The sequence below is a fragment of the Crotalus tigris genome, unplaced genomic scaffold (assembly GCF_016545835.1).
Source record: "Crotalus tigris isolate CLP2741 ecotype Arizona unplaced genomic scaffold, ASM1654583v1 scf7180000018397.643900, whole genome shotgun sequence".
NCBI lineage: Eukaryota > Metazoa > Chordata > Lepidosauria > Squamata > Viperidae > Crotalus > Crotalus tigris.
In genome coordinates, this window is record NW_024096982.1 from 33611 (window position 1) to 58652 (window position 25042).

General features: G+C 36.3%; 2 protein-coding genes across 4 annotated transcripts in view; both read left to right on the top strand.

Moving 5' to 3' along the window:
- The first annotated feature begins 2610 nt into the window (after nucleotides 1-2610).
- On the top strand, nucleotides 2611-19249 carry LOC120311931 (transmembrane protease serine 12-like). Of its 3 annotated transcripts, none has more exons than XM_039352029.1 (5): nucleotides 2611-3206; nucleotides 11981-12182; nucleotides 16266-16531; nucleotides 17869-18011; nucleotides 18630-19249. In XM_039352029.1, the coding sequence occupies exons 1-5, from the start codon at nucleotides 3107-3109 to the stop codon at nucleotides 18867-18869; spliced, it is 951 nt and encodes a 316-aa protein (XP_039207963.1). In that variant the 5' UTR covers nucleotides 2611-3106; the 3' UTR covers nucleotides 18870-19249. The 3 variants fall into 3 exon arrangements, with proteins under 3 accessions (XP_039207963.1, XP_039207962.1, XP_039207961.1); XM_039352028.1 differs by having other exon boundaries at nucleotides 2611-2795; XM_039352027.1 differs by lacking the exon at nucleotides 2611-3206 and adding an exon at nucleotides 4438-4575.
- Nucleotides 19250-20756: 1507 nt separating this feature from the next.
- The window catches only part of LOC120311936 (transmembrane protease serine 9-like), a 36426-nt gene continuing 32140 nt past the window's right edge, over nucleotides 20757-25042 (top strand). Inside the window, exon 1 of the mRNA XM_039352038.1 lies at nucleotides 20757-22811. Coding sequence (XP_039207972.1) covers nucleotides 22630-22811 — 182 coding nt within the window. The 5' untranslated portion in view covers nucleotides 20757-22629. The remainder of the gene's footprint in view (nucleotides 22812-25042) is intronic.

Consider the following 25042-nt stretch of genomic DNA (forward strand, 5'->3'; position numbering starts at 1 on the left):
TTCAGTCCTAAAAATGAAATTCTGAATCAGATCAGAGAATCTCTGAAAATCTTACTTGGCAATATTGAACTTGACATTTGTTTTCTGCAGGATATCCAGTTGCAGAAAGTTGACCTAAACTAGAGGATTTATTTCTTGACTTCAGAGCTAGGAGTGAAGCTCCTCATCTATTTGTGGACTTAGTGGGAGAATCTAGAAAAATGTTAATTATATCTTTTGGTCAGCTTCCAGTATATTGGACAAATAGTACTTAAAATAGTATCTGAAAAACTTTTAAGAAGTTGAACTAATTAGAGTGAGTTTTGAGGGAGGAAAACTTTTCCTTCCTTTCCTTCTTTGCGTATAACTTGCAGAAATGGGTCTTGTAGCCTGAATCTGAACAAAAGCTAAAATAAGTTTGCCATTGTTTACAGATGTGATAACACCCTTCATTTAATTGTCCTTTTACATTAGTATATAAAACACACTTCTAGTAATAACTATAAACATCAATTTAATTAGAAAAATCAGATTTCAATAATCTGGACAGAAATACTGTATGAATAATAATTATCCAGTGGTTTGGTTTTGACTTTTAAAAGACACTGTGAACTTACCCTTATATTTTTCACTGTATATTTTATTATATGTACAATATAAATGTTGCTATTTTAGTTAATTGTTGAAATATAATGAATGGAATATTTTATTTGTGTTTGTCACGTGTGTTTTAAGCTAGTATAGATAGTATTGCCTGGCTCAAAACAGTCTGGATTTCGTTATATTAGCAAGGAATTCTGGAAATTGGAGTGTAATATATTTGGAAGGCTTAGTAGCACAACTATATCTGCAGTGCTGTCTAAACCAGCAATTCCCAACCTTTCCAGCTGTATGGACACCCCCATCCCCACTGGTCTACAGAGCCAGAAAGTTGGGGACCCCCTAGTCTAAACTAATTGTATCTTCTTTTTTAGCAAATTGTAATTCTAAACTTTGCATCAGTGAAAATCTGAAGAGATTTTTAAAAACAGTTACACTTTGTAGTATTACATTTTGCCCATATTAAAAAAATCAAGTTTTCAGGCATTAATAATTAGAATGAAAACAGAACAATAATATAAAAGCTTATCAGCAAGGTAGAGCATTAATTCTGGGTTCTGTATCGAAAGTAATTAATCATAGGTCTAAAACATTGGAAGTATTCTTGAAACATTGGATGATAAATAATGCATCTTTTCTAGATATACATAAAAGTGTTAAAACTGATACATAATTTCAAGATCTTAATGCTACTTTACTAGCAGTGTACTTTTTTTGATTTCCTCATAGGTAATGACAACCTATATTACAAGAAGCTCAAGTAGATATTATTCCATTGATGATATAATAAATATGATGGGTATGACAGAACAATAACATGGAATATGCTTTGTGTTGGCTCTAAAAGTGGAAATATCGATAGCTGCCAGGTAAAATAGAAATTTTACTATTTTAAAATCGGTTGCCAAAAATAATTTTCATGCAATTGCTTGAAGAGACTGAATCAACATTAGTTCTTCATATGTAGGTATTTCATTGCTTGGAAACAGAGTAAGTCCAGCAGAAATTGCTTTACATAAATAGCTAACTTGCTACAAGTTTAAATTAAAAAATTATTTTGCCAGTGTTCAGACCATATCTAAAGTAATTTTGCAGTGTTTGAACTACAATCACATATGAAAGTTTGATCTTAATAATTATTTTGCTTGTTCAGCTTCCTTTTTAGCAATATAATTATGTATAACGTCTTCATTAGAACAAAATAAAATGTTTATGTACAAAGAATATATAAAACAGTCACATCTTAAATTCATTAATACGTATTGTTTTTGATTAATATCCAGAATGATAACAAGAAACATGTCCCAATACCTGAAATCATTATGCTGGTAATCATAATCTTCTGTGATTATACTAGTCTGCAGTTCTTCAGATTATCACACATTAATTTTATCTAGCGTTCTTTCAGTCTTGATGACTCTGAGGATATATAGACCATATTCTTAGCAGCATAAGGACAAAATGAAGAATGGGTAAGAGGCTGAAGGGAGTAAATTTTGGAAAAAGTAAATTAATTCTCTTTCAACTAGAGAAAATTTCATGAAAACCTGGACTTGATCTAATAAAACTGCTTATTCACAGGGGTTACATTCCATTCATGTAAAGTGGAAATACTTTGAAAAGGTTTACTATTTAGGTAAATGAAGTTAAAATATACACAGATAATATAACACAGAACCCAAGAAATACTTCTTTGGGTCTAGGACAGTGGTGGCGAACCTATGGCACAGGTGCCAGAGGCAGCACTCAGAGCCCTCTCTGTGGGCACGCACACCATCACCCCAGTCCTAAGCCTTCAGCTGGGCTTTATAAAACCTTTTTGCTTTAGGCCTCCACCGCCATGTGCACAAAAAAAAAAAAGTTCAATCAGTCAATTTCAACTGGCAGGAAAAAAAAGATCTTGAAAAGTTGTGATTGATTGATTGAACTTTTTAGTCCTATCCAGTCTGCTTTAACACTGTGGCCACGCCTAGCTAATGGGCCACACCCAGCCAATAGGCCACACCCACTCGGCACTCCACAATGCATAAGTGGGTTTTGGGTTGCAGTTTGGGCATTCAGTCTCTAAAAGATTCGCCATCACTGGTCTAGGATATATTCAGTAATCTCCAGAATACATGTGGAAGCTGTTCCCACCACAGACCATAACGGATCTCACAGGGGCAGCCTCAAAAATGCCTGAAGATGTAAGGCTGCGGCCCCCATTACTTTGAAAGGTAACCAGCTGGAGTCTGCCAGTCAGAATCAGAATAGCCAAGGGGTCCATTATGGTAGTGAAGAGGGCCTTCACACACCGCCACCCCACCCCACCCCGATTCAGCCAGCGGTTATTTCAATCGGGCGGTTCGGTGGCCGGTTGAAGGCAAGACGTCGCCTTCCCCCTCGATTTGCACCAGGGGACCGCCTTGGCTAGGGACGCCCCGCGAGGCTAACGAGAAAAACCGTCGCTCGCGCGCCCTGTCACCTGACCCTCGCCTGAGGGAGAAGGCGCGCTAAGTCGGTTGCCATTTTGCTTCGTGGACGGACGATGAACCGCAAGATTGCCGCCGCCTTTTCCTTTTGGGCTTTCCTTGTGCTGTTCAGGGAAGCCGCGCCCAAAGCCCTGTCCTCCCTGAATCTTACCGACGGTGAGCTTGGCCTCGCTCCGTCCTCGCAGGGCGTCGAGCTCGGTACATGATCGCCAACGTGCTGCTTCGGACGGGGTAGCCTACCAGATCGAGCTTGAGGGGAAAAGCCGTCAGCGGAGCGCGCGGGAATTCTTCGCTGAGGGAACGCGAGGGCCGAGGCCGTCGTCGGAAACGTTTCCTCCCGAAAAGGAGGCGTCCGCCGAGCTACCCTGCTGCCATTTATGCAACAGTGGTGGCTGTCGAAAGGCCCATCACGATTGCATAAATGGGGGCGCCGCTGGCGTTTGCTCTCGGGACGAAAAATAATTGCGGACTACTACAATTTTGTCTGTGCAAAGTTGTGTTCTGACAGTACGAGGGTTTCGTTCCCTACAGCAACTAAATTGTGGGCGTGTGATTCTCTCTCTCTCTTCTTTACTTTTGAAATGAGCGAAGGAAATACAGTTTATCCCGGGCGTGGCTGCTGCCGTTTTCTGGACTCCCCGTAACCCCTGAATTTCTGTGCTGGGATCTATTCGAAAATAAAGTTATATTTTACCTGTTCCCAGCTCTTGGGGAAATGTCTATAATTACCACCGCAATTGGAATGGGACGCACAGAAGTTACGATATAAAGGAATTAAAGTTTCGGGACCAATGGGTAGTAACAGAAGAAAGAAAGCTGAGGCCAAGCTTATTTGTAATTTACATACTAAATTGTGCCTGACGTGTTATCAGATCTTAAAATAAGGAGTCTTTAAATCATTGGTCACAACTGAATGTATTTTGGGGTCATTATTTAGATTTTAGATTTTACTTGTGTATTGGAACACTGGTAAAGATCCTATACCTGATGGAACTAAGTTTGAATATCTGCGTGCTATGTAATTAGTTTGTTTTCATCTAGATCTCATCATTCACCGTGTTAGTTCTGGTGTATTTTTTCTTGCACAACACACTGAACCATAAATTAGCTACAGAGACTGACTTTGTACAGGTAGGCTAAGGTAAAATTAACAAATATATGGTTTAGTCATACAACGTAAACAGGAGTGATTCGGTTCCTCAAATCTTACACTCTTGTTTCATCTTTCTTGTAGAATTGGTTTGTAAAATAACTGCTTGAAATATATGTTGCTAAATGAATGCTATTTCTTAGATGGCTTACCTATTTTTCTTTGATTTCTAGTCTGTGGAACAAGGCCTCTTATGAAAACTACAGCAACAGGAACTCGAATTGTAGGTGGACATGATGCTATGCTAGGAGCATGGCCTTGGCAAATTAGTCTTCAGGTTTATGCAATTGGTGTAGGATATGTCCATGTATGTGGTGGATCTTTAATTAATACAATCAAAGTGTTGACAGCAGCCCACTGCATTAAAATATCAGAGTATGTACCTTTTCATTCTAATACTTTTTCTTCAATTGGGTGTAATAAATCTACTGACCAAAGAAATACTGATCAAATATATAATTATATATCAAAAATTGAGATTTAACATGCCTTTCCTAATTTATACAGAATTGAGTTTTGAAGCAGGTGTAGCTTCATACTACTTGTCAAGGATCTAATAAAGGAGAATATTTGTTAAGGATCACACAGAGATAGAATGTAGGGAGGAATTTTTGGTGCTTTCAACAGATTTGTTTAATTATTTGCCTGAAGCTTTTTCATATTCAATCCTAGAGTAATAAAAGACTCATATTCAGAACTATCAGGACAAACTTAATTATTTTAATGATAAATAGTTGTGTAGAAGGATAACACAAGAGAAAAATATTTTAAGCATCATAAGCCATTTTCACTTATTTCACTTATCTCGGCTTTACCATATATTATTATATTCAATTTTTTAAAATTTCTCTTTCCTCCAAATAACTCCTTTCCTATCATATGATTTAACCAATCAGTTTTAGATGGCTAATCCAATTTCTTTATTTAAAACATCTGGCTTTCACTTCCTCTAGCAAAGTGGTTCTCAACCTTTTTAATGCTGCGACCCCAACCGGTCGTAAGTCGAGGACTACCCAACCGGTTGTAAGTCGAGGACTTTCCCTGCCCGGGGGCGACAAACATGCGTGGTGCCGCCTCCTGCGCCGGCCGAGGCTTTGCTGGCAAGCGGCAGAGGTGGCGCAGGCCGACCACCGGCTGGGCCATCAGCTGGCCCAGCCCAAGGAAGGTAAAGCACCCGCTGGGCCCCATGTGCTCCAGCAACCCTCCCTGCGCCCGCCAGCCTCCCACCTCCCACCCCTGGCTCTCTTTTATTTACATTTTTAGTAGTTGCTCAGCAGGGAGGAGTGGAAACTTCCAGACAGCTTGCCTTCGCTGCAGACAACTTGCAGCACCGTTTGCAGAATGGGACTTTTGGCGGGCTCAGCAGAGCAGAGACAGCCTGGACAATTCCTATTGGCTTTTGAAAGCCAATAGAATTAGACTCTATTCAAGAGAGTCTATTCTATTGGCTTTCAAAAGCCAATAGAATAAAAGGGAGTAGCACAGCTAAGGAAAAGGGGAAAAAATGGCAGACTGCGTTGTTTGGCGACCCCCGTGAAATGGTCGTTCGACCCCAAATGGGGTCCCAACCCACAGGTTGAGAACCACTGCTCTAGCAACTCTGCTGGACAGCAAAAGGAAGAAATCTGCTTGCTCAGGCCATGAGGTCATCAAGCAAACATTTTTGTTACATAGAAGCCAAATATGCCTTTAGGAAGCTGAATCACTAATGTTCCTCCTTCACTGTCACAAGTCAGAGATAGTAAATATGTACTAAGATTAGTAGCCTTTGTTAGTTTGATTCCTTTTGAATTTGTCCATTCTCTTTTTTAAATAATCTAAATCAGTGACTGTCACCTTCTGTTAAGTGATCATCTCCTCACAAGGAGGTACATGTATATGTCCCAACAGCTTGTACACCTACTCCAAGCCGTCTCTTCTTGCCTTCCCACCCTCTTGTATCTTCTATAGCAGCCACAACTCTACTAGCCTTTGATTGTTGAAAATTAACAGGAAGTTGTCAGCAGGTGCTCACTTAACAACCCAGAATATTCACCTCACAATGGCATTGGGGACTGTAGGTATTTCTGTCCAATGCAGTCACATTATGTTACAGTTTATGATCTCATCACTTAACAATGGAAATTCTAGTTCCAATTTCCATTGTAATTTGAGTACTACTTGTATTATATTTCTGCTATTGTGTGGCTTACCATTCTTACAAAACAAACCAACAGTGAAATCTCAGGTATTCTATCAACACATTTGTGATTATATTCTTAAAAATATTTTTGTCTAGCTATCCTTTTGTGCCTCCTATACCCTTTGCCCCAGACTACCTCAGTTTTCTTTTCCATTTATTCTCTCTAGCCTCACCTTTCCAATCTGTTTAGACTACACATGAACTGAGTTCATAGAGAATTAATTACCCTGCCAACAAGTCTACTCTAGGAGGTGCTACACTGAGCTCCAGCTCCTCCCTTTGCTGCTAAATTTCTCCTTCTGTCTAAATAATACTTTGCTGCTCTGTGTGTTTTGTCTTATTTCCCAACACGTTCAAACAACATCCAACATTTATGTTACAATTAGCTACCATCGTACGAGTCCCAAATGTTAAAGGATCTCATTGTATTCTCATAAAGAGTATCAGTTCTTTAAACATTACAGATGGTTCTCTATTAATTCTTCATGAAATATTTATGGTTATTATTTAATTTGTTTATCTTTGAGAGCCTAGAAACAATTTATGTTCCTTGTTGAAATATTTGAGAGGAGCCCCCCCTTTATAACCTATTCCTCTTTTTAATAATGGCAGGGATAGTATCTTGAAATATAATACTTGATTTCCATTTTAGTTTATCTTTCTTAGTCCATGAGTTTTTTGCTGAATTTTCTTTTTCCACCTGATTTTTTTTACAAATATATTATCTCTTGGCTTTTGCAGTTGTTTGAACTTAAGAGAAGAGTGTCTATTGACACATTGCATATTAAAGATTTAAATCTGATCATTTAAGTTTTAAATATCAGGTTAAATTCGCCCTTTCTGCATTTCCCGATTCCTATTAATTCTCAGAAAACATCATCTGTTATAATTCTTTATGAGCCAAATCTAGTTTAGTGTCAGTAACATTTTCTGGACTTTTCCAATAACTAAACTCATTTTCCATAATGACAACCTATAGTTTGCTAGGTATTTGGGAGTTTTCAAAACTTGAGAAGACAAATCTTTATTAATTTTTTCAAACATACTTTGCAAATCCTTTCAAATCTAAATGTTTCATTATCCATTTTCATTTAAGTTGCTTAATTGTATTTCCTGTTAAATCATCCTCAAGGTTTCTTGAGCATCACTCAGCCTTCAGACAATTGGCAGGGATTTTTCATTCTTTGTCATCTCTGTTTTACTGCCATAGTGGGATGTCGTCTGAGTCTCCTTAATAATCTATGTAAGACTTAATTCTTTGCCATTTCAGGGGTTACCTTTCTTAGACATCTTTTTACTGTTAATATGGCCAAAGCCAGATATTAATAAAACATAAATGAAAAAAATTATCAATAAAACATAAATGAAAAAAATTATCAAGAAAGCTGGGCTATGAGAAAAGCAATAGGCTCGCCATGCTGTCTTCTCCACTCACTTCCCCGCCATTGTTTTCCAAATTGGATGGGTGGATTGATTTATGCCTACATAAGTACATTATTTTTCAACTAGCTGACGGATGCAAGGATAACACTGTTTCAGCACTGGAGAATCGTAGAACTGGAAGGACTGGGGGTCACCTAAACCAAGCCCCCACTGAATGCAAAAGCCACTACAGACCATCTTTGGTGGATAATCATCTGGCTTCTGTTTGGAGATCTCTTAAAAAAGAGATCTTTTCCCTGCTAACCTCAGCTTATCTTTCTTCTGGGTACCCAACCATCTTTCAAACTGCATTTTGGTGCAGCCAACTTTATTAAAATAGACTTCAAAGATACTTTTGATCTTAAAAATGTATTACAGGTTGTTCTTTATTTTGCAACATATCAGCCTATAATTAAACATTTAAAATATCAGAAAGGACACTATTTTGGGAACTAGCTTTACTTGTAAAATACCTGTGACACTTAACAGAAACTATTTAATTCTGGTCTAGGGCTGTATTAATGATTTGATTAGTTTCGATACAGAAACTGAACAAAATTGAAACTTTACTATAGTAAAATACAGATCATTTTAAGAAGTTTGTAAGAGTATATCGGTTTCTTACCACCACCTGGCTTGTTCCGCGGCCTCATGGCAGCGGCATTGCACAGGAGGCAGGAAACAGCTGGTTTCGGTGTGGCGCAGCTATTTGCCGCCTCGCATATTGCACCCAGTGCCGCTGAAATGGGGCTCAACTGCAAGCGGCTGTGGAACAAGTGGGATAGGTTCCCCCCTCACCGGCCCATTTAGCTACAGTTTTGCTCTGTAGGCAGAGCTGCGAAGTTCTCTTCTCTGACAGAGAACTTCACATCTCTGCTTACAGAGCCACCACAGCAGCAGGTGGCTGTTCACCGGAGGCTCAGGGAGGGAGGATGCTGAAGTGGGCGGTCGGGCCATTGGCAAGAGCAATGCGAGTGAGAGGAAAGCGGCCTCAGAACAAGTGGGGCAGGTAAGGAAAGAAAGGAGTTACCTAACTCCCAGCCCTGTGTTTTTTTGCAATCTGCCGCTGCCGCTTGCAAGGACAAAGGAAGTTTTTGGGGGGAGGGGAAGGTTAATCAATCAATTTCAACTTTTTATTTTATTTTATTTTAATTAATTTTTTAAAAAAGTTTTACAATAAAAACCCCTTCCCCAATCCCTCCCAACCCACCCCTAAACCCTCCCCCGTTCTTCCCAGAGCTGAATACAGGCTTAACTAGATCTTAAAAGAAAAAAAGTTTTAAACCCAAATAAACCTTAAGCAAATGTAATTACACTCAATAAACAAATTGTAAAATACTTTAACTCCATTATATATAAAAAACAAAAAAGGAAAAAAAGAGAAAATAAAAAAATAAAAAATTAAAGAATAATAACAATTACACTTCTAAATAATACCTTAAACTTATATAAATTATTCAAAAGCTAGATAATATTTTCTTATATCATACTTATATTGCATAAAATTTATCCATCTTTTCCACACCAAAAGATACTTCTCTTGCGATTGATCTTTCAAGAAAGCCGAAATTTTTGCCATTTCCGCTAAGTAAGAAACTTTAAAAAACCATTCTTGCAAAGTAGGCAAAAATTCCTTCTTCCAATATTGCCCTATTAACAACCTAGCCGCAGTAATTAAATTTAACATTAAAATAATCTCTTTATCATCACAATCAGAAACAATACCCAACAAAAACAATTGTGGAGTAAATTTTATCCTTCTTTTAAAAATTCTTTGAATATTCCACCATATCTTAATCCAAAAAGCTTTAATACTTTTACATGACCACCAGATATGATAATAAGTAGCATCCGAGCAACCACATCTCCAACATTTAGGCTGCAGGTTTGGATACATACGAGACATTTTTTGTGGATCAAGGTGCCATCTATAAAACATTTTATAAAAGTTTTCCCGTAAGTTTTGGGCTTGGGTGAATTTAACATTCCTCACCCAAATAATCTCCCATGTATCTAATAAAATCGGTTCATCAAAATTTTGTGCCCACTTAACCATACAATCTTTAACTAGCTCTGCTTCTGAATCCAATTCCACCAAGACATCATAAATTCTTTTAATGTGGGTTCGACTTTGATCTCTAATTTGTTTTAACAAATTCTCATCCTTTCTAAGCAAGCCCACCTTATAATCTATCTTCCACATTTCCAATAATTGTCTATACTGAAACCATGAATAAATAATATTTTCTTGTGCTAATTCATCCATAGATTTTAATTGCCAATTTTTACCATCCCACTTAAGTAATTGTGTATAAGAAATATTATCCATCTTAACTCCTCTCCTTATTCCTTCTATTGCATGCCATGGAATAGCCCATAATGGAATTCTTGAATCACTTCTATAGTATTTCTTCCAAACCCGAAGTAAAGAAATTCTTAAAATATGAGATCTAAAGACCCTATCAACCTTTTTATTATAAATTAAATAGGCATGCCATCCAAAAAGTAAATCCCATCCCTCCAAAAGGAGTATATCTACATTTGTTAGATTAACCCAATCACTAATTAATGTTAAGACCACTGCATCGTAATACAATTTCAAATTCGGTACCTTAAGTCCACCTCTCTCTCGTATATCTTGTAAAATTTTAAGTTTTACTCTTGGTTTTTTCCCTGCCCAGATAAATTTATTGATACCTTTCTGCCACTCATCTAAATAATCAATTTCAACTTCTTGTGAAAGATTGCGAAGTTGGAATTGATTGACCTTTCCCCCCCCAAAAAAAACTGTTTCCTTGCACACTTCAGCACCCTTGCTCCCTGAGCCTCTGGTGCTCCACCTGCTGCCAGCCCCCACCTTAATGCCCTGCCCACCACCGCCTAGCATGGCTGCCTGGGGCTGCAGGGGCTGGCCTGGCATAGGAAGGGCATGCGCCCCACCCTCCTGCCACCATGCAGGGTAAGGTTGCTGCACCCGCACCCGCCCAGATGCCCTCACCTCCCCCAATCATTTTTTTACTAACCTACCTCAGCTGCATTCTGTTTCTCCGTTCGCTTCTCAGCCTTTGCTTGAGAGGTTAGAAAGTCTGATGAAACTTTTTTTTACCGATAGTCCCACAAACACGTGGCGAAGGCTGAGAAGCGAACAGAGAAACGGAATGCAGCTGAAAGGCAAGTTAGTAAAAAAAAAAAAAAAAGCTTGAGGGAGGCGAAGGCATCTGGGCGGGGGGGGGCGGGCCCGGTAGCCTTACCCTGCGTGGCTTCGGCAGGTATCTGGCAGGGAGGGAAGCAACTGGTATACCACCATGCTAGCGCCGTTGCGTTGCTTCTCTACCCCGTGCACAGGCCCCGCCCCACCCAGCTTAAAAAGCCACTTGCCTGGGGAGATTTTGATGCACGTTGCTCATGGATGGGACTTAAGGCCTTGGACTGGGGCGATGGCACATGTGCCCACAGATAGGGCTTTGCATGTCACCTGTGACACGTGCCATAGGTTCGCCACCACGGCACTAGAAGTTGGATCCATGGCTCAACCCCATCTATTGGAGAGTTGCTCTGACACACCCATGAACAGCAAATTAACTTCATACCTATGTAGGAAATTCTTTTGAATTTTTGGGAAATAAGGTAAAAGGAAAAGAAAAGAGAGAAAAGAAGATGGAGATTTGCCAAGATTGAGGAAGTTTCTAGTGGAGCCGGCAAACTCCAGAATAAGACAGAATAAGAAACTGTAGAATTTTTTCCCGTTCTTCCTCCAGAGCTAATGGGTGAGATATCCACTGTAGAATGCTTTTAAGCAATAAGAGAAGGAACTTAATGGTTGATTTTAGATAAATATAAAAATGGCCATGCAGGACAAAATCAAAGCAATCCATATTAACACTAGTTATATTAGAGCAGCATTATAAAGTATCACAAACGAATACAAGCAATTTATTGGGCAAAATATTAGAGGAGGGAAGGGAAGGGAAGGGAGGGAAGGAAGGAAAGGAAGGCTGAAAAAATCCTAAATTAATAAATTCTGCATAGTGTTTCAAAATAATGTGCATGAAGACTATCGACTCTCAAATTATATTCTGAAATAGCATCCAAGATCTGTTTTAATGCTGATTGCAGTGTGTTTTATGACTACTTATAAATATTACACTTTATTAGTATTTGTGTTTTGATTTCTAGAATGTGGAACAAGGCCTGCTATGGATGAGACAGCATCAGGCAATCGGATTGTAGGGGGACATGATGCTCTACCTGGAGCATGGCCATGGCAAGTTAGTCTTCAGGTTTACCGCTTTGGTATAGGATACCATCATATTTGTGGTGGAGTAGTAATTACTAACAACTCATTGCTGACAGCAGCACACTGCATTAGAAAATGGAAGTATGTATCTTTTAATTTTAAACCATTTTCAGTTAATTTTAGATTAAAGAAAAGTGAGATAAAAATTATTTGATTTGAAAATATTTGTACATTTTTATGAATCTATTTTTCCTCCTGAATTGATTTATGAAGCAAGAAAACTCTATGAAGCAAGAAAACTCTATGAAGCAAGAAAACTATTAGAAATGTACATTTTTATTTGGGATAAGATGAAGTATTCCACCTAGTAAACTATACTAAATTAACAACATAACAGGATTGGCTGTGCAGAAAACAACAAAGAAGCTGTATAAATAGGCAACTTTGACTTTATAGCTTAAAAAGGCAGTTTATTTTCTCACAGAACATATTTATTTAGGGTCATGGAATTCTATGCTAATCAAATCAGACTTTTAGGTATGCCCCATAACATAGGTCAGTACCGTACACAAGATTTATATAAATTAAACTTCACATGTTAACTGAAAATATGTATTGTATAAAATGATTATTGTATAATTTTGTTAAAATAATTTTGTTAAAAATTGTAATTAAAATTAAAAATAATGCAACTGAAAAAATAGAAGATTAAAAAGAAAGCATAGAAAATAAAAAATAGAAAGTCATATAGAAAACAAAGAAAAAATAATATTGTGAAGAAAAAGAAAAGAAATATATGAAGAAGTGATTCACCTTTCTCATAATTATAATTTTTTCTAATAACTTAGCATCTTCTCTTAAAATACAATAAATGATACCTTCTTCCCATATCCCTGCTCTTAAATAATCCTTAAAACCTTGTCATTTGAGTCCTAATTTTAGCAAAAGACCATCAAGGGTTACCAGAAATAAGAACATATATATTTTAAGCTTGGTCAAATAAACCAACTTTCTTTTACTTCTTCCCTTTTACTTCTAAAAATCTTAATTTTTAGTCCCTCCAACTAATGTAGAACTTGATTTCTTTTCATTTCTTCTTTTTTAATTGAAAATTTTTAAATTTTACAAAAACAAATCCCCTTCCCATACCCCCCCCAACCCTACCTCACCCCCCTCCTCCCCAACCTCCCCAACCCTCCCCTAGACTTCCCAGAGCTGAGTACAGGCTTAATTGAGAAAAAAAACTTAAAACACTTTTAAAACCTAAACAAATTTAAATACAATCATCATTCTATATAAACTCCCTCCAAAAACGCAAATTTAAACATTACTTTCTTTGAATATCTATACCTATAATGTAAAATCTAATTTCTCCCTCTTTCTTTATCCTAATACAAAAAAATAAATATATAAACCTTTGTTATACCATCAAAACTAAATACTCTTAGAAAACTTAAAGTAAATACATATTTCCTTCAATCTTCATAATCTTCTCACCTATCCAAAAAAAAATTTAAAAATCCTAAACAAATCTAGACACATTTAGTTAAACAAATTATTTTCTCTTAAAGATATTAATAATATTTAAAAACTTGAAACACTTTTGAATCCTAAACAAATCTAAATACAATCATCATTCTATATAAACTTCCTCCAAAAACACAGATTTAAGCATTACTTTCTTTCCTAAACAAATCTAGACATTTAATTAAACAAATTATTTTCTCTTAGAAATATTAATAATAATATTTAAAAACCAAATTTAAGCATTACTTGAAACTTAAACAAGTTATACTCCCTTCGAAACACAAATTTATTAGAATACCCTCACTGAAATAAACAAATTATAATCCCTTCAAAACACAAGTTTAAACAATATTATCATTAAAGGTTTAAAACTTAAAGCTGAAATATATTATTATCCCAAAACACATATTTAGACATTACATAAGACATTTTCCAAAAACTATGTAAGTTTTACTTCTCCCACAATCTCAATAGTAAACTTCTTGTCTAAAGTTCTCATTCAATGTCCATAATTTTCTGTCCGATAACCAGTTGCACCCACTATAAACACAAACTTCTTATCTAAAATTTTCATTCAATATCCATAATCTCTTTTCATTTCTTCTTTGTCCTTTCTCATTAAATTCTTCAAATCTTCGATAAGCCTCTTTTGTAAATCCCATATAGGAAATTATTTAGGTCGCTCTGTTTGTTTTTTGTAAATATCCCTTTTAATTATTAATATACCGTACAAGCCAGCTTCTTTTGTATATCCAGTATAAAATCTTTTTCTGTGTCATTCTTATAGCCTGTCATTTTTAAATCCATTTTCACATCAGTCTCAATCATGTCAAATAATACTTGTTCCTCTTCAGTAGGATCTTTTTATCTACCTATAGAGGTAGATACACTTAAAATTAACTTTCCATTGATCAAAATATCTTTCAATATGTCCAATTTTGCCTCATTGTAAATCAAAATTGAATGTTCTTCTCCTTTAATTATAATGTTTAGTTCCCTTCAGAGTTTCCAATTTTTAAACCTTATTTTTTAAAAAAAATCAAAACAAAGGCATTTTCCCATGGAAAGAATTATTTAAAATTCTTTAAAATTAATTCCAAAATCTTATTTCAAATTTATCTGGTCCCTTAGTCCAATTGTATCTTTTTAAAATTAAAGTTTTGATCACCCTTTTGCTGTTTATTGGGAAAAAAATTAAATTCTTAAACTTGTTAAAACTTCTTTTGTTAAGGATTGAATAAAACTCTCCCACGACTGGAAAACCAATCAGTATTCCTAATAGCTGAATAGCTACTAACAAGAATTTCTGAAAGTGAATAGAAAAGAAAATATGCAAACTTAGTGTCATTTCAAAGGTGCCAACCATGGTTTGAACAAGATTGTTATTCACTGGTCTCCCAGAGCTCTAAACCCACTAGAGCAGGGGTGTCAGACTCGCAACATCATGTGACGTGTCATGACATATCGTGACTTTTTTTCCATTGCCGGCAATGGGATGGACGTGGTTTCGGCATGACGCATTTGGCCCTCAGGCCGGCAGTTTGACACTCCTGCACTAGAGACTGCTATCTTGTATTCATCTTGCAAGGAGCAGCTGACTGGAGCACTTACGGTGATCTCCTTGTCCAGAGAGGAATTATTTCAGTCTACTTGCGGAATTTTCATTCCTTTGCATTTATCAGTTCTACTTTTTGCAAAGTTGCCTCTAATATCATTTTTTCCCCCTGGAAGTCCCATAAAATGATCAAATCTTAATAGTTGCCATGTCTTTCACTGAATCATGCTATTAAGGTTGTCGTAACAAAAGAAACCATGCAATTAGCAAACTAATAGCAGAAATGCCACTGAGTGCTCAGTAGGCTCTAGATATTAGGATACACAGTATTGCTGTGTATAATAGTTAATAAAGCAGATATTGGGGCAGATTTTTAATTTGGAATTGGCAGCATCTATAAAACCTTGGAAAAAGAAATTTGGCAACCAAATGACAAAACCTGGTAGTATTTTTCCAAATTCATCAAAACCTTTCAACAAAAATGTTTAATTAATTATAATTACTAGTAGAGACATTACTATGTACCAATCTGAGGATACCTCATATACACTTTAGACAAGCTTGCTTAATATAATGCAAATTTAAGAATGTAGCACTATTAATTATTAAAGTCAGGTTCCGATGAATTGCCAACATAGATTTAAAGAAAATTTTATACTGTCAAGTGTTTTGAATAGACCCACTAAATTCCAAATCCAAGATCTCTTCTGATAATTTTTAAACATTTTCAGAAAAAAGTATTTTAATGTAATTGTTTTATATTGGGGATACTAGGTCAACACTGCAGAAATTCAGACAAGCATTAAATGACAGCAAATATAAAGGTATTCTAGAATAATCTCTGATTAGATTTGCACAGCCCAGATCTGATAGTTTAGCCCTACGCATCATGACCTGGTTGCACTTGTCTTATTTCAAACCAGATTGCACTTATGACTAACTCTTCTGTAAGATATATTCATATAGGCAGGTTTCCTTCAATAATCAAATTTCTGATTCTATATAGGATTACTGATTCTGATTTTGGTAAGAAGCTTATTTATTTTGCCTAGAACAGTTGCCATGACAATTCTTAAATAGTACTGAAGTTATAATTCCATAATAAACATTACCTACAGTATATCATTTTCCCCCTCTCCTAGGAATCCAGAGTTTTGGAGAGCTGTATTTGGCTTACATCATCTTTATCATCATCAATATTACACTAAAGAGAGTCAAATCAAAGCAATTATAATCCATTCTCATTTCAAGAAGGAAACGTATGAAAATGATATTGCATTATTTAAATTACAAAATCCTATCACATTTAATGATTATATTCAGCCTATCTGCTTACTTCCAAGTCATCTTTTTCTAGGTAATGATACTCCATGTTATATAACAGGATGGGGAAGTGCACATGAGGAAGGTAAATTTTTTAATTTCCTTGTAAATTAATTTATTGTTGAGTGCAATTTCACTGAGGGGTCTTTGGTGCTCTCTGAGCTTGCTTATTTTCTTGCAAACGTTTCATTACCCTAATTAGCACTGATGTCACCTAGGTAGGGTACAGTATATGAAACATTTGCAAGAAAACAAGCAAGCTCAGAGAGCACCAAGGACCCCTCATTTCAACCCTGAGCTACAATATTCTCCTTCATTGGTAATTTCACTGAACTCGTAAAATCTTTTTTGTTAATTCCATTTATCCCATTAAGTGGGAAAAAAGCCTGTGGTGACCTTTATGATACACAAGCAATTAGTTGTGTGAGTGTGTGTGTGTTTGCATTCAATAGTTTATGCTTATATTGCTTTTGTTCCATCAATTACCAAGCATTATATGCAGCTATCTCTTCAGTTTCTACAATTTCACTAAGCACTGTTTTCATGACAATAAGTAATAAACAAGGCTGATTCTTGTTAAAAAATGAAAGTGGATATCTTTGTGAATTACAGTATATATATAAATATTTACTCTTAGAGTATTTCGACTGAGGAATTGTACTTCAGTATTTTCATGTATCAGATAATAGCGTGAATCAAGAAATAATGATTAATGGAAAGGGAGAATCAGTTCAAAGATCAAGAACAATGAGTTGGTATAATTGCATCTATACTGTATAGATACAATTGTTTGCCATTGTTATGTAAGTTCGTGTAACACAGGACAAACAATCGTGTTTACTATCACTTGCTTTCAGTTAAAATATTCCACTCCCCATGAATCCTGTTTCATGAACTTTTCCAACCTTGCTAGACACGTATTGACATTCTACCAATCACTCAGGAAACTTGATACTGCTATTCTAAACTCTGCTATGTAAATAATATGCATATTCTTTCATACTGAACTAGTAAGAGTAAAGTAGTACTTTGCTTCAGAAATTCATTCATGAAAAATTTAATTAACTCTCTTGCATAGGATTATTAAAGTAAGTCAACAGGTTTATTGTGAGTGCAGGTCATAATAATGCATATTAGCAGGGTACCATATATTTACTTCACACCAATCATGTAGGACTCATCAAAATAAAAACTCTTACTAATCTCTATTAATGACATATAAAAATATATGGTTCCTTCCCAAATATATATAGATCATTGTGGACAATGGATTCATTTTTGTCTTTAAAAACATGGCTGCTATTCAGAAAGTAAATAGCTGTCAGTAGGCAGCAATTTTCCTTATTGAGTTATACCAGTACTTTAAAAAAAAATAGAAGCATAAGTATACTTGTAGCATTACTTTTTGTTTTTTCATTAAAGGTGAAAAAATATATATATTACAAGAAGCACAGGTTGATATTATTCCACAAAATATCTGTAATAGATACGATTGGTATGGTGGAGCAATAACAATGAATATGTTTTGTGCTGGCTCTGAAGGTGGAGCTGTAGATAGCTGTCAGGTAAAACTGAAATAATTTCATTTTTATTTTTTTGTCATAAAATCCTGATTGGTACCAGTCAAGCAAATAAATTTACAAATCTACAAAATAAAATTAGTTGACACTTTTTGCAGGAAAACAGGCATCACAATTTAGTTCAACTAATATTTTTTACTTTGCTCAGAATATTTCAACTACTTTGTGTCCATACAAAATAATTTTGAAATAGAGGTTGAAAGTGGTTCATTTCAACATTACATATATAGTAATTATAAAACTTAACAGAGGATGAATATTCTTATGTATTTTTAGTCTGTATCTTGACTTTCAGAGTAAGCATATTTATACTGGAACTGGAATGCCCAAAATATCAATGAAGAAATTTAGTAACGTTAGTAGTTTAAATTTAGTAATTTAGCAATCTTGCACCACTTATCCAAAAGGAAGCCCCATTGAATTAAGTGGGTTGCTTGCTAAGTGCACTTTGTAGCACTGCTCTCTAAATGAGACACAAGATTGCCTAATTCAAACTTTCCATATTTTCTTAGAAAAAATATTTTAACAATTCATGTCAAAATAGGCCTTCCGCATTTTAAAATGTAAGTATATTCTAAGCAAATTAATTCCTTCATTTTTTAGGGAGACAGCGGCGGACCATTGATGTGTTATATCCGAGATGTCACACATTATTATCTGGTAGGAATAACCAGCTTTGGTCGTGGCTGTGGCCGACCAAACAATCCAGGCATCTATGTACGTCTAGTGAATTACAGAAATTGGTTGAAAACTCTTTTACAAAGCAGAACTACTACTATGAACATTCCTAATGTTCTAATTTTGTTGATAATAAGATGGATAGCGTTCCATATGTCTCTATGAAAAATTGACATGATATCAGATGGTCTTTAAATATTATTTCCTTTTATAAACAAGTATAAAACAATATTTAATAATATGAATATATTATGTTTAGCATACATTTTGTAATATTTCACCTACATAGCCTAAATAAATTGAAAAACATGTATTTAAACTGTTTTTAAAAAGGAAAAAGCTTGAATCATAGACAGACAGATAGATATATTGACTATAAAATGGATGAAAATATAAGACTATTTTACTATATCAATAAGACTGGTCTCTCGTGAAAACACTTTTCCCTCCTGAATGGGACTAATAATTTGTAAAATTATCTTATTCCATATAAATTCAAAAGAAATGCATATGACAAATGCCTAATGTTGCCATGTATGCCATATATTCACTGTCATTAAAAAAACTGCAGTTGAATACAGATTGTATGCTTGTAATTTCAGTCTACTATTTTACTTTCTCAGACCGATATCATTACTAAATGTGGATTATAAATTATTACTTCAATAATAGCATACAAAATTCCAAACAATGTCACAAATAAAAACTGCTATGTAATATTTTCATGTTTCAGGGAAACAGCAGTATACCTTTGATGTGCTGTTTATAAAATAACACCAGGTTATATCCTATTGGAATTACCTACTTTGGATATGAGTGTGGTCCACCAAAATATCCAGGTGTTTATGTAAAAAAAAGTTTAATTATATAAGTTGGATAAATTTATTAGCTAAAATGAGAAATCTGAAATGTCAGTTTTTCTTTACCTTTTTCACTGTGGTACGGATTAACCCTATGAACAGGAAAATAGTTATTCTACTAGATTGCAATAATCTTGGAATAGTTCTTCATGTCAGTATTTCTCTGCTTGGAAACACAGCAACTCCAGCAGAAATTGCTTTACATAAATAGCTAACTTGCTACAAGTTTAAATTAAAAAATTATTTTGCCAGAATTTAAAATAAAACCTGCCAGGTTACTATATATCAGGTAATGCCAATTTTAGCTTCTAAAGTTAAAGTGTTCAGACCATATCTAAAGTAATTTTTTGAACTACAATCATATATGAAAGTTTGAGCTTAATAATTATTTTGCTTGTTCCACTTCCTTTTTAGCAATATAATTATGTATAACATCTTCATTAGAACAAAATAAAATGTTTATGTACAAAGAATATATAAAACAGTCACATCTTAAATTCATTAATACATATTGTTTTTGATTAATATCCAGAATGATAACAAGAAACATGTCCCAATACCTGAAATCATTATGCTGGTAATCATAATCTTCTGTGATTATACTAGTCTGCAGTTCTTCAGATTATCACACATTAATTTTATCTAGCGTTCTTTCAGTCTTGATGACTCTGAGGATATATAGACCATATTCTTAGCAGCATAAGGACAAAATGAAGAATGGGTAAGAGGCTGAAGGGAGTAAATTTTGGAAAAAGTAAATTAATTCTCTTTCAACTAGAGAAAATTTCATGAAAACCTGGACTTGATCTAATAAAACTGCTTATTCACAGGGGTTACATTCCATTCATGTAAAGTGGAAATACTTTGAAAAGGTTTACTATTTAGGTAAATGAAGTTAAAATATACACAGATAATATAACACAGAACCCAAGAAATACTTCTTTGGGTCTAGGACAGTGGTGGCGAACCTATGGCACAGGTGCCAGAGGCAGCACTCAGAGCCCTCTCTGTGGACACGCACACCATCACCCCAGTCCTAAGCCTTCAGCTGGGCTTTAGAAAACCTTTTGCTTTAGGCCTCCACCGCCATGTGCACAAAAAAAAAAAAAGTTCAATCAGTCAATTTCAACTGGCAGGAAAAAAAAGATCTTGCAAAGTTGTGATTGATTGATTGAACTTTTTAGTCCCATCCAGTCTGCTTTAACACTGTGGCCACGCCTAGCTAATGGGCCACACCCAGCCAATAGGCCACACCCACTTGGCACTCCACAATGCATAAGTGGGTTTTGGGTTGCAGTTTGGGCATTCAGTCTCTAAAAGATTCGCCATCACTGGTCTAGGATATATTCAGTAATCTCCAGAATACATGTGGAAGCTGTTCCCACCACAGACCATAACGGATCTCACAGGGGCAGCCTCAAAAATGCCTGAAGATGTAAGGCTGCGGCCCCCATTACTTTGAAAGGTAACCAGCTGGAGTCTGCCAGTCAGAATCAGAATAGCCAAGGGGTCCATTATGGTAGTGAAGAGGGCCTTCACACACCGCCACCCCACCCCACCCCGATTCAGCCAGCGGTTATTTCAATCGGGCGGTTCGGTGGCCGGTTGAAGGCAAGACGTCGCCTTCCCCCTCGATTTGCACCAGGGGACCGCCTTGGCTAGGGACGCCCCGCGAGGCTAACGAGAAAAACCGTCGCTCGCGCGCCCTGTCACCTGACCCTCGCCTGAGGGAGAAGGCGCGCTAAGTCGGTTGCCATTTTGCTTCGTGGACGGACGATGAACCGCAAGATTGCCGCCGCCTTTTCCTTTTGGGCTTTCCTTGTGCTGTTCAGGGAAGCCGCGCCCAAAGCCCTGTCCTCCCTGAATCTTACCGACGGTGAGCTTGGCCTCGCTCCGTCCTCGCAGGGCGTCGAGCTCGGTACATGATCGCCAACGTGCTGCTTCGGACGGGGTAGCCTACCAGATCGAGCTTGAGGGGAAAAGCCGTCAGCGGAGCGCGCGGGAATTCTTCGCTGAGGGAACGCGAGGGCCGAGGCCGTCGTCGGAAACGTTTCCTCCCGAAAAGGAGGCGTCCGCCGAGCTACCCTGCTGCCATTTATGCAACAGTGGTGGCTGTCGAAAGGCCCATCACGATTGCATAAATGGGGGCGCCGCTGGCGTTTGCTCTCGGGACGAAAAATAATTGCGGACTACTACAATTTTGTCTGTGCAAAGTTGTGTTCTGACAGTACGAGGGTTTCGTTCCCTACAGCAACTAAATTGTGGGCGTGTGATTCTCTCTCTCTCTCTTCTTTACTTTTGAAATGAGCGAAGGAAATACAGTTTATCCCGGGCGTGGCTGCTGCCGTTTTCTGGACTCCCCGTAACCCCTGAATTTCTGTGCTGGGATCTATTCGAAAATAAAGTTATATTTTACCTGTTCCCAGCTCTTGGGGAAATGTCTATAATTACCACCGCAATTGGAATGGGACGCACAGAAGTTACGATATAAAGGAATTAAAGTTTCGGGACCAATGGGTAGTAACAGAAGAAAGAAAGCTGAGGCCAAGCTTATTTGTAATTTACATACTAAATTGTGCCTGACGTGTTATCAGATCTTAAAATAAGGAGTCTTTAAATCATTGGTCACAACTGAATGTATTTTGGGGTCATTATTTAGATTTTAGATTTTACTTGTGTATTGGAACACTGGTAAAGATCCTATACCTGATGGAACTAAGTTTGAATATCTGCGTGCTATGTAATTAGTTTGTTTTCATCTAGATCTCATCATTCACCGTGTTAGTTCTGGTGTATTTTTTCTTGCACAACACACTGAACCATAAATTAGCTACAGAGACTGACTTTGTACAGGTAGGCTAAGGTAAAATTAACAAATATATGGTTTAGTCATACAACGTAAACAGGAGTGATTCGGTTCCTCAAATCTTACACTCTTGTTTCATCTTTCTTGTAGAATTGGTTTGTAAAATAACTGCTTGAAATATATGTTGCTAAATGAATGCTATTTCTTAGATGGCTTACCTATTTTTCTTTGATTTCTAGTCTGTGGAACAAGGCCTCTTATGAAAACTACAGCAACAGGAACTCGAATTGTAGGTGGACATGATGCTATGCTAGGAGCATGGCCTTGGCAAATTAGTCTTCAGGTTTATGCAATTGGTGTAGGATATGTCCATGTATGTGGTGGATCTTTAATTAATACAATCAAAGTGTTGACAGCAGCCCACTGCATTAAAATATCAGAGTATGTACCTTTTCATTCTAATACTTTTTCTTCAATTGGGTGTAATAAATCTACTGACCAAAGAAATACTGATCAAATATATAATTATATATCAAAAATTGAGATTTAACATGCCTTTCCTAATTTATACAGAATTGAGTTTTGAAGCAGGTGTAGCTTCATACTACTTGTCAAGGATCTAATAAAGGAGAATATTTGTTAAGGATCACACAGAGATAGAATGTAGGGAGGAATTTTTGGTGCTTTCAACAGATTTGTTTAATTATTTGCCTGAAGCTTTTTCATATTCAATCCTAGAGTAATAAAAGACTCATATTCAGAACTATCAGGACAAACTTAATTATTTTAATGATAAATAGTTGTGTAGAAGGATAACACAAGAGAAAAATATTTTAAGCATCATAAGCCATTTTCACTTATTTCACTTATCTCGGCTTTACCATATATTATTATATTCAATTTTTTAAAATTTCTCTTTCCTCCAAATAACTCCTTTCCTATCATATGATTTAACCAATCAGTTTTAGATGGCTAATCCAATTTCTTTATTTAAAACATCTGGTTTTCACTTCCTCTAGCAACTCTGCTGGACAGCAAAAGTAAGAAATCTGCTTGCTCAGGCCATGAGGTCATCAAGCAAACATCTTTGTTACATAGAAGCCAAATATGCCTTTAGGAAGCTGAATCACTAATGTTCCTCCTTCACTGTCACAAGTTAGAGATAGTAAATATGTACTAAGATTAGTAGCCTTTGTTAATTTGATTCCTTTTGAATTTGTCCATTCTTTTTTAAATAATCTAAATCAGTGACTGTCACCTTCTGTTAAGTGATCACCTCCTCACAAGGAGGTATATGTATATGTCCCAACAGCTTTTACACCCATTCCAAGCCATCTCTTCTTGCCTTTCCACCCTCTTGTATCTTCTATAGCAGCCACAACCCTACTAGCCTTTGATTGTTGAAGATTAACAGGAAGTTGTCAGCAGGTGCTCACTTAACCCAGAATATTCACCTCACAATGGCATTGGGGACTGTAGGTATTTCTGTCCAATGCAGTCACATTATGTTACAGTTTGTGATCTCATCACTTAACAATGGAAATTCTAGTTCCAATTTCCATTGTAATTTGAGTACTACTTGTATTATATTTCTGCTATTGTGTGGCTTACCATTCCTACAAAATAAACCAACAGTGAAATCTCAGGTATCCTATCAACACATTTGTGATTATATTCTTAAAAATATTTTTGTTTAGCTATCCTTGTGTGCCTCCTACACCCTTCGCCCCAGACTACCTCAGTTTTCTTTTCCATTTATTCTCTCTAGCCTCACCCTTCCAATCTGTTTAGACTACACATGAACTGAGTTCATAGAGAATTAATTACCCTGCCAACAAGTCTACTCTAGGAGAGTGCTACACAGCTCCAGCTCCTCCCTTTGCTGCTAAATTTCTCCTTCTGTCTAAATAATACTTTGCTGCTCTGTGTGTTTTGTCTTATTTCCCAACACGTTCAAACAACATCCAACATTTATGTTACAATTAGCTACCATCCTACCAGTCCCAAATGTTAAAGGATCTCATTGTATTCTCACAAAAAGTATCAGTTCTTTAAACATTACAGATGGTTCTCTATTAATTCTTCATGAAATATTTATGGTTATTATTTAATTTGTTCTTTGTTTATCTTTGAGAGCCTAGAAACAATATATGTTCCTTGTTGAAATACTTGAGAGGAACCCCCCTTTTATATCTTATTCCCCTTTTTTTAATAATGACAGGGCTAGTATCTTAAAATACAACACTTGATTTCCATTTCAGTTTATCTTTCTTAGTCCATGAGTTTTTTGCTGAATTTTCTTTTTCCACCTGATTTTTTTACAAATATATTATCTCTTGGCTTTTGCAGTTGACTGAACCTAAGAGAAGAGTCTCTATTGACACATTGCATATGAAAGCTTTAAATCTGATCATTTAAGTTTTAAATATCCAGTTAAATCAGCCCTTTCTGCCTTTCCCCTGATTCTTTGCCATTTCAGGGGTTACCTTTCTTAGACATCTTTTTACTGTTAATATGGCCAAAGTCAGATATTAATAAAACATAAATGAAAAAAATTATCAAGAAAGCTGGACTGTGAGAAAAGCAATATGCTCACCATGCTGTCTTCTCCACTCACTTCCCCGCCATTGTTTTCCAAATCGGATGGATGGATTGACACATGTCTACATACG

Bases quoted from the DNA above. Each gene is read 5' to 3' on its own strand.
- LOC120311931 (XM_039352029.1), top strand. From the start codon at position 3,107: ATGAACCGCAAGATTGCCGCCGCCTTTTCCTTTTGGGCTTTCCTTGTG. The intron at 3,207-11,980 runs GTGAGCTTGGCC...TTTGATTTCTAG, and splicing joins CTCCCTGAATCTTACCGACG to AATGTGGAACAAGGCCTGCT. The intron at 16,532-17,868 runs GTAAATTTTTTA...TTTTCATTAAAG, and splicing joins GGGAAGTGCACATGAGGAAG to GTGAAAAAATATATATATTA.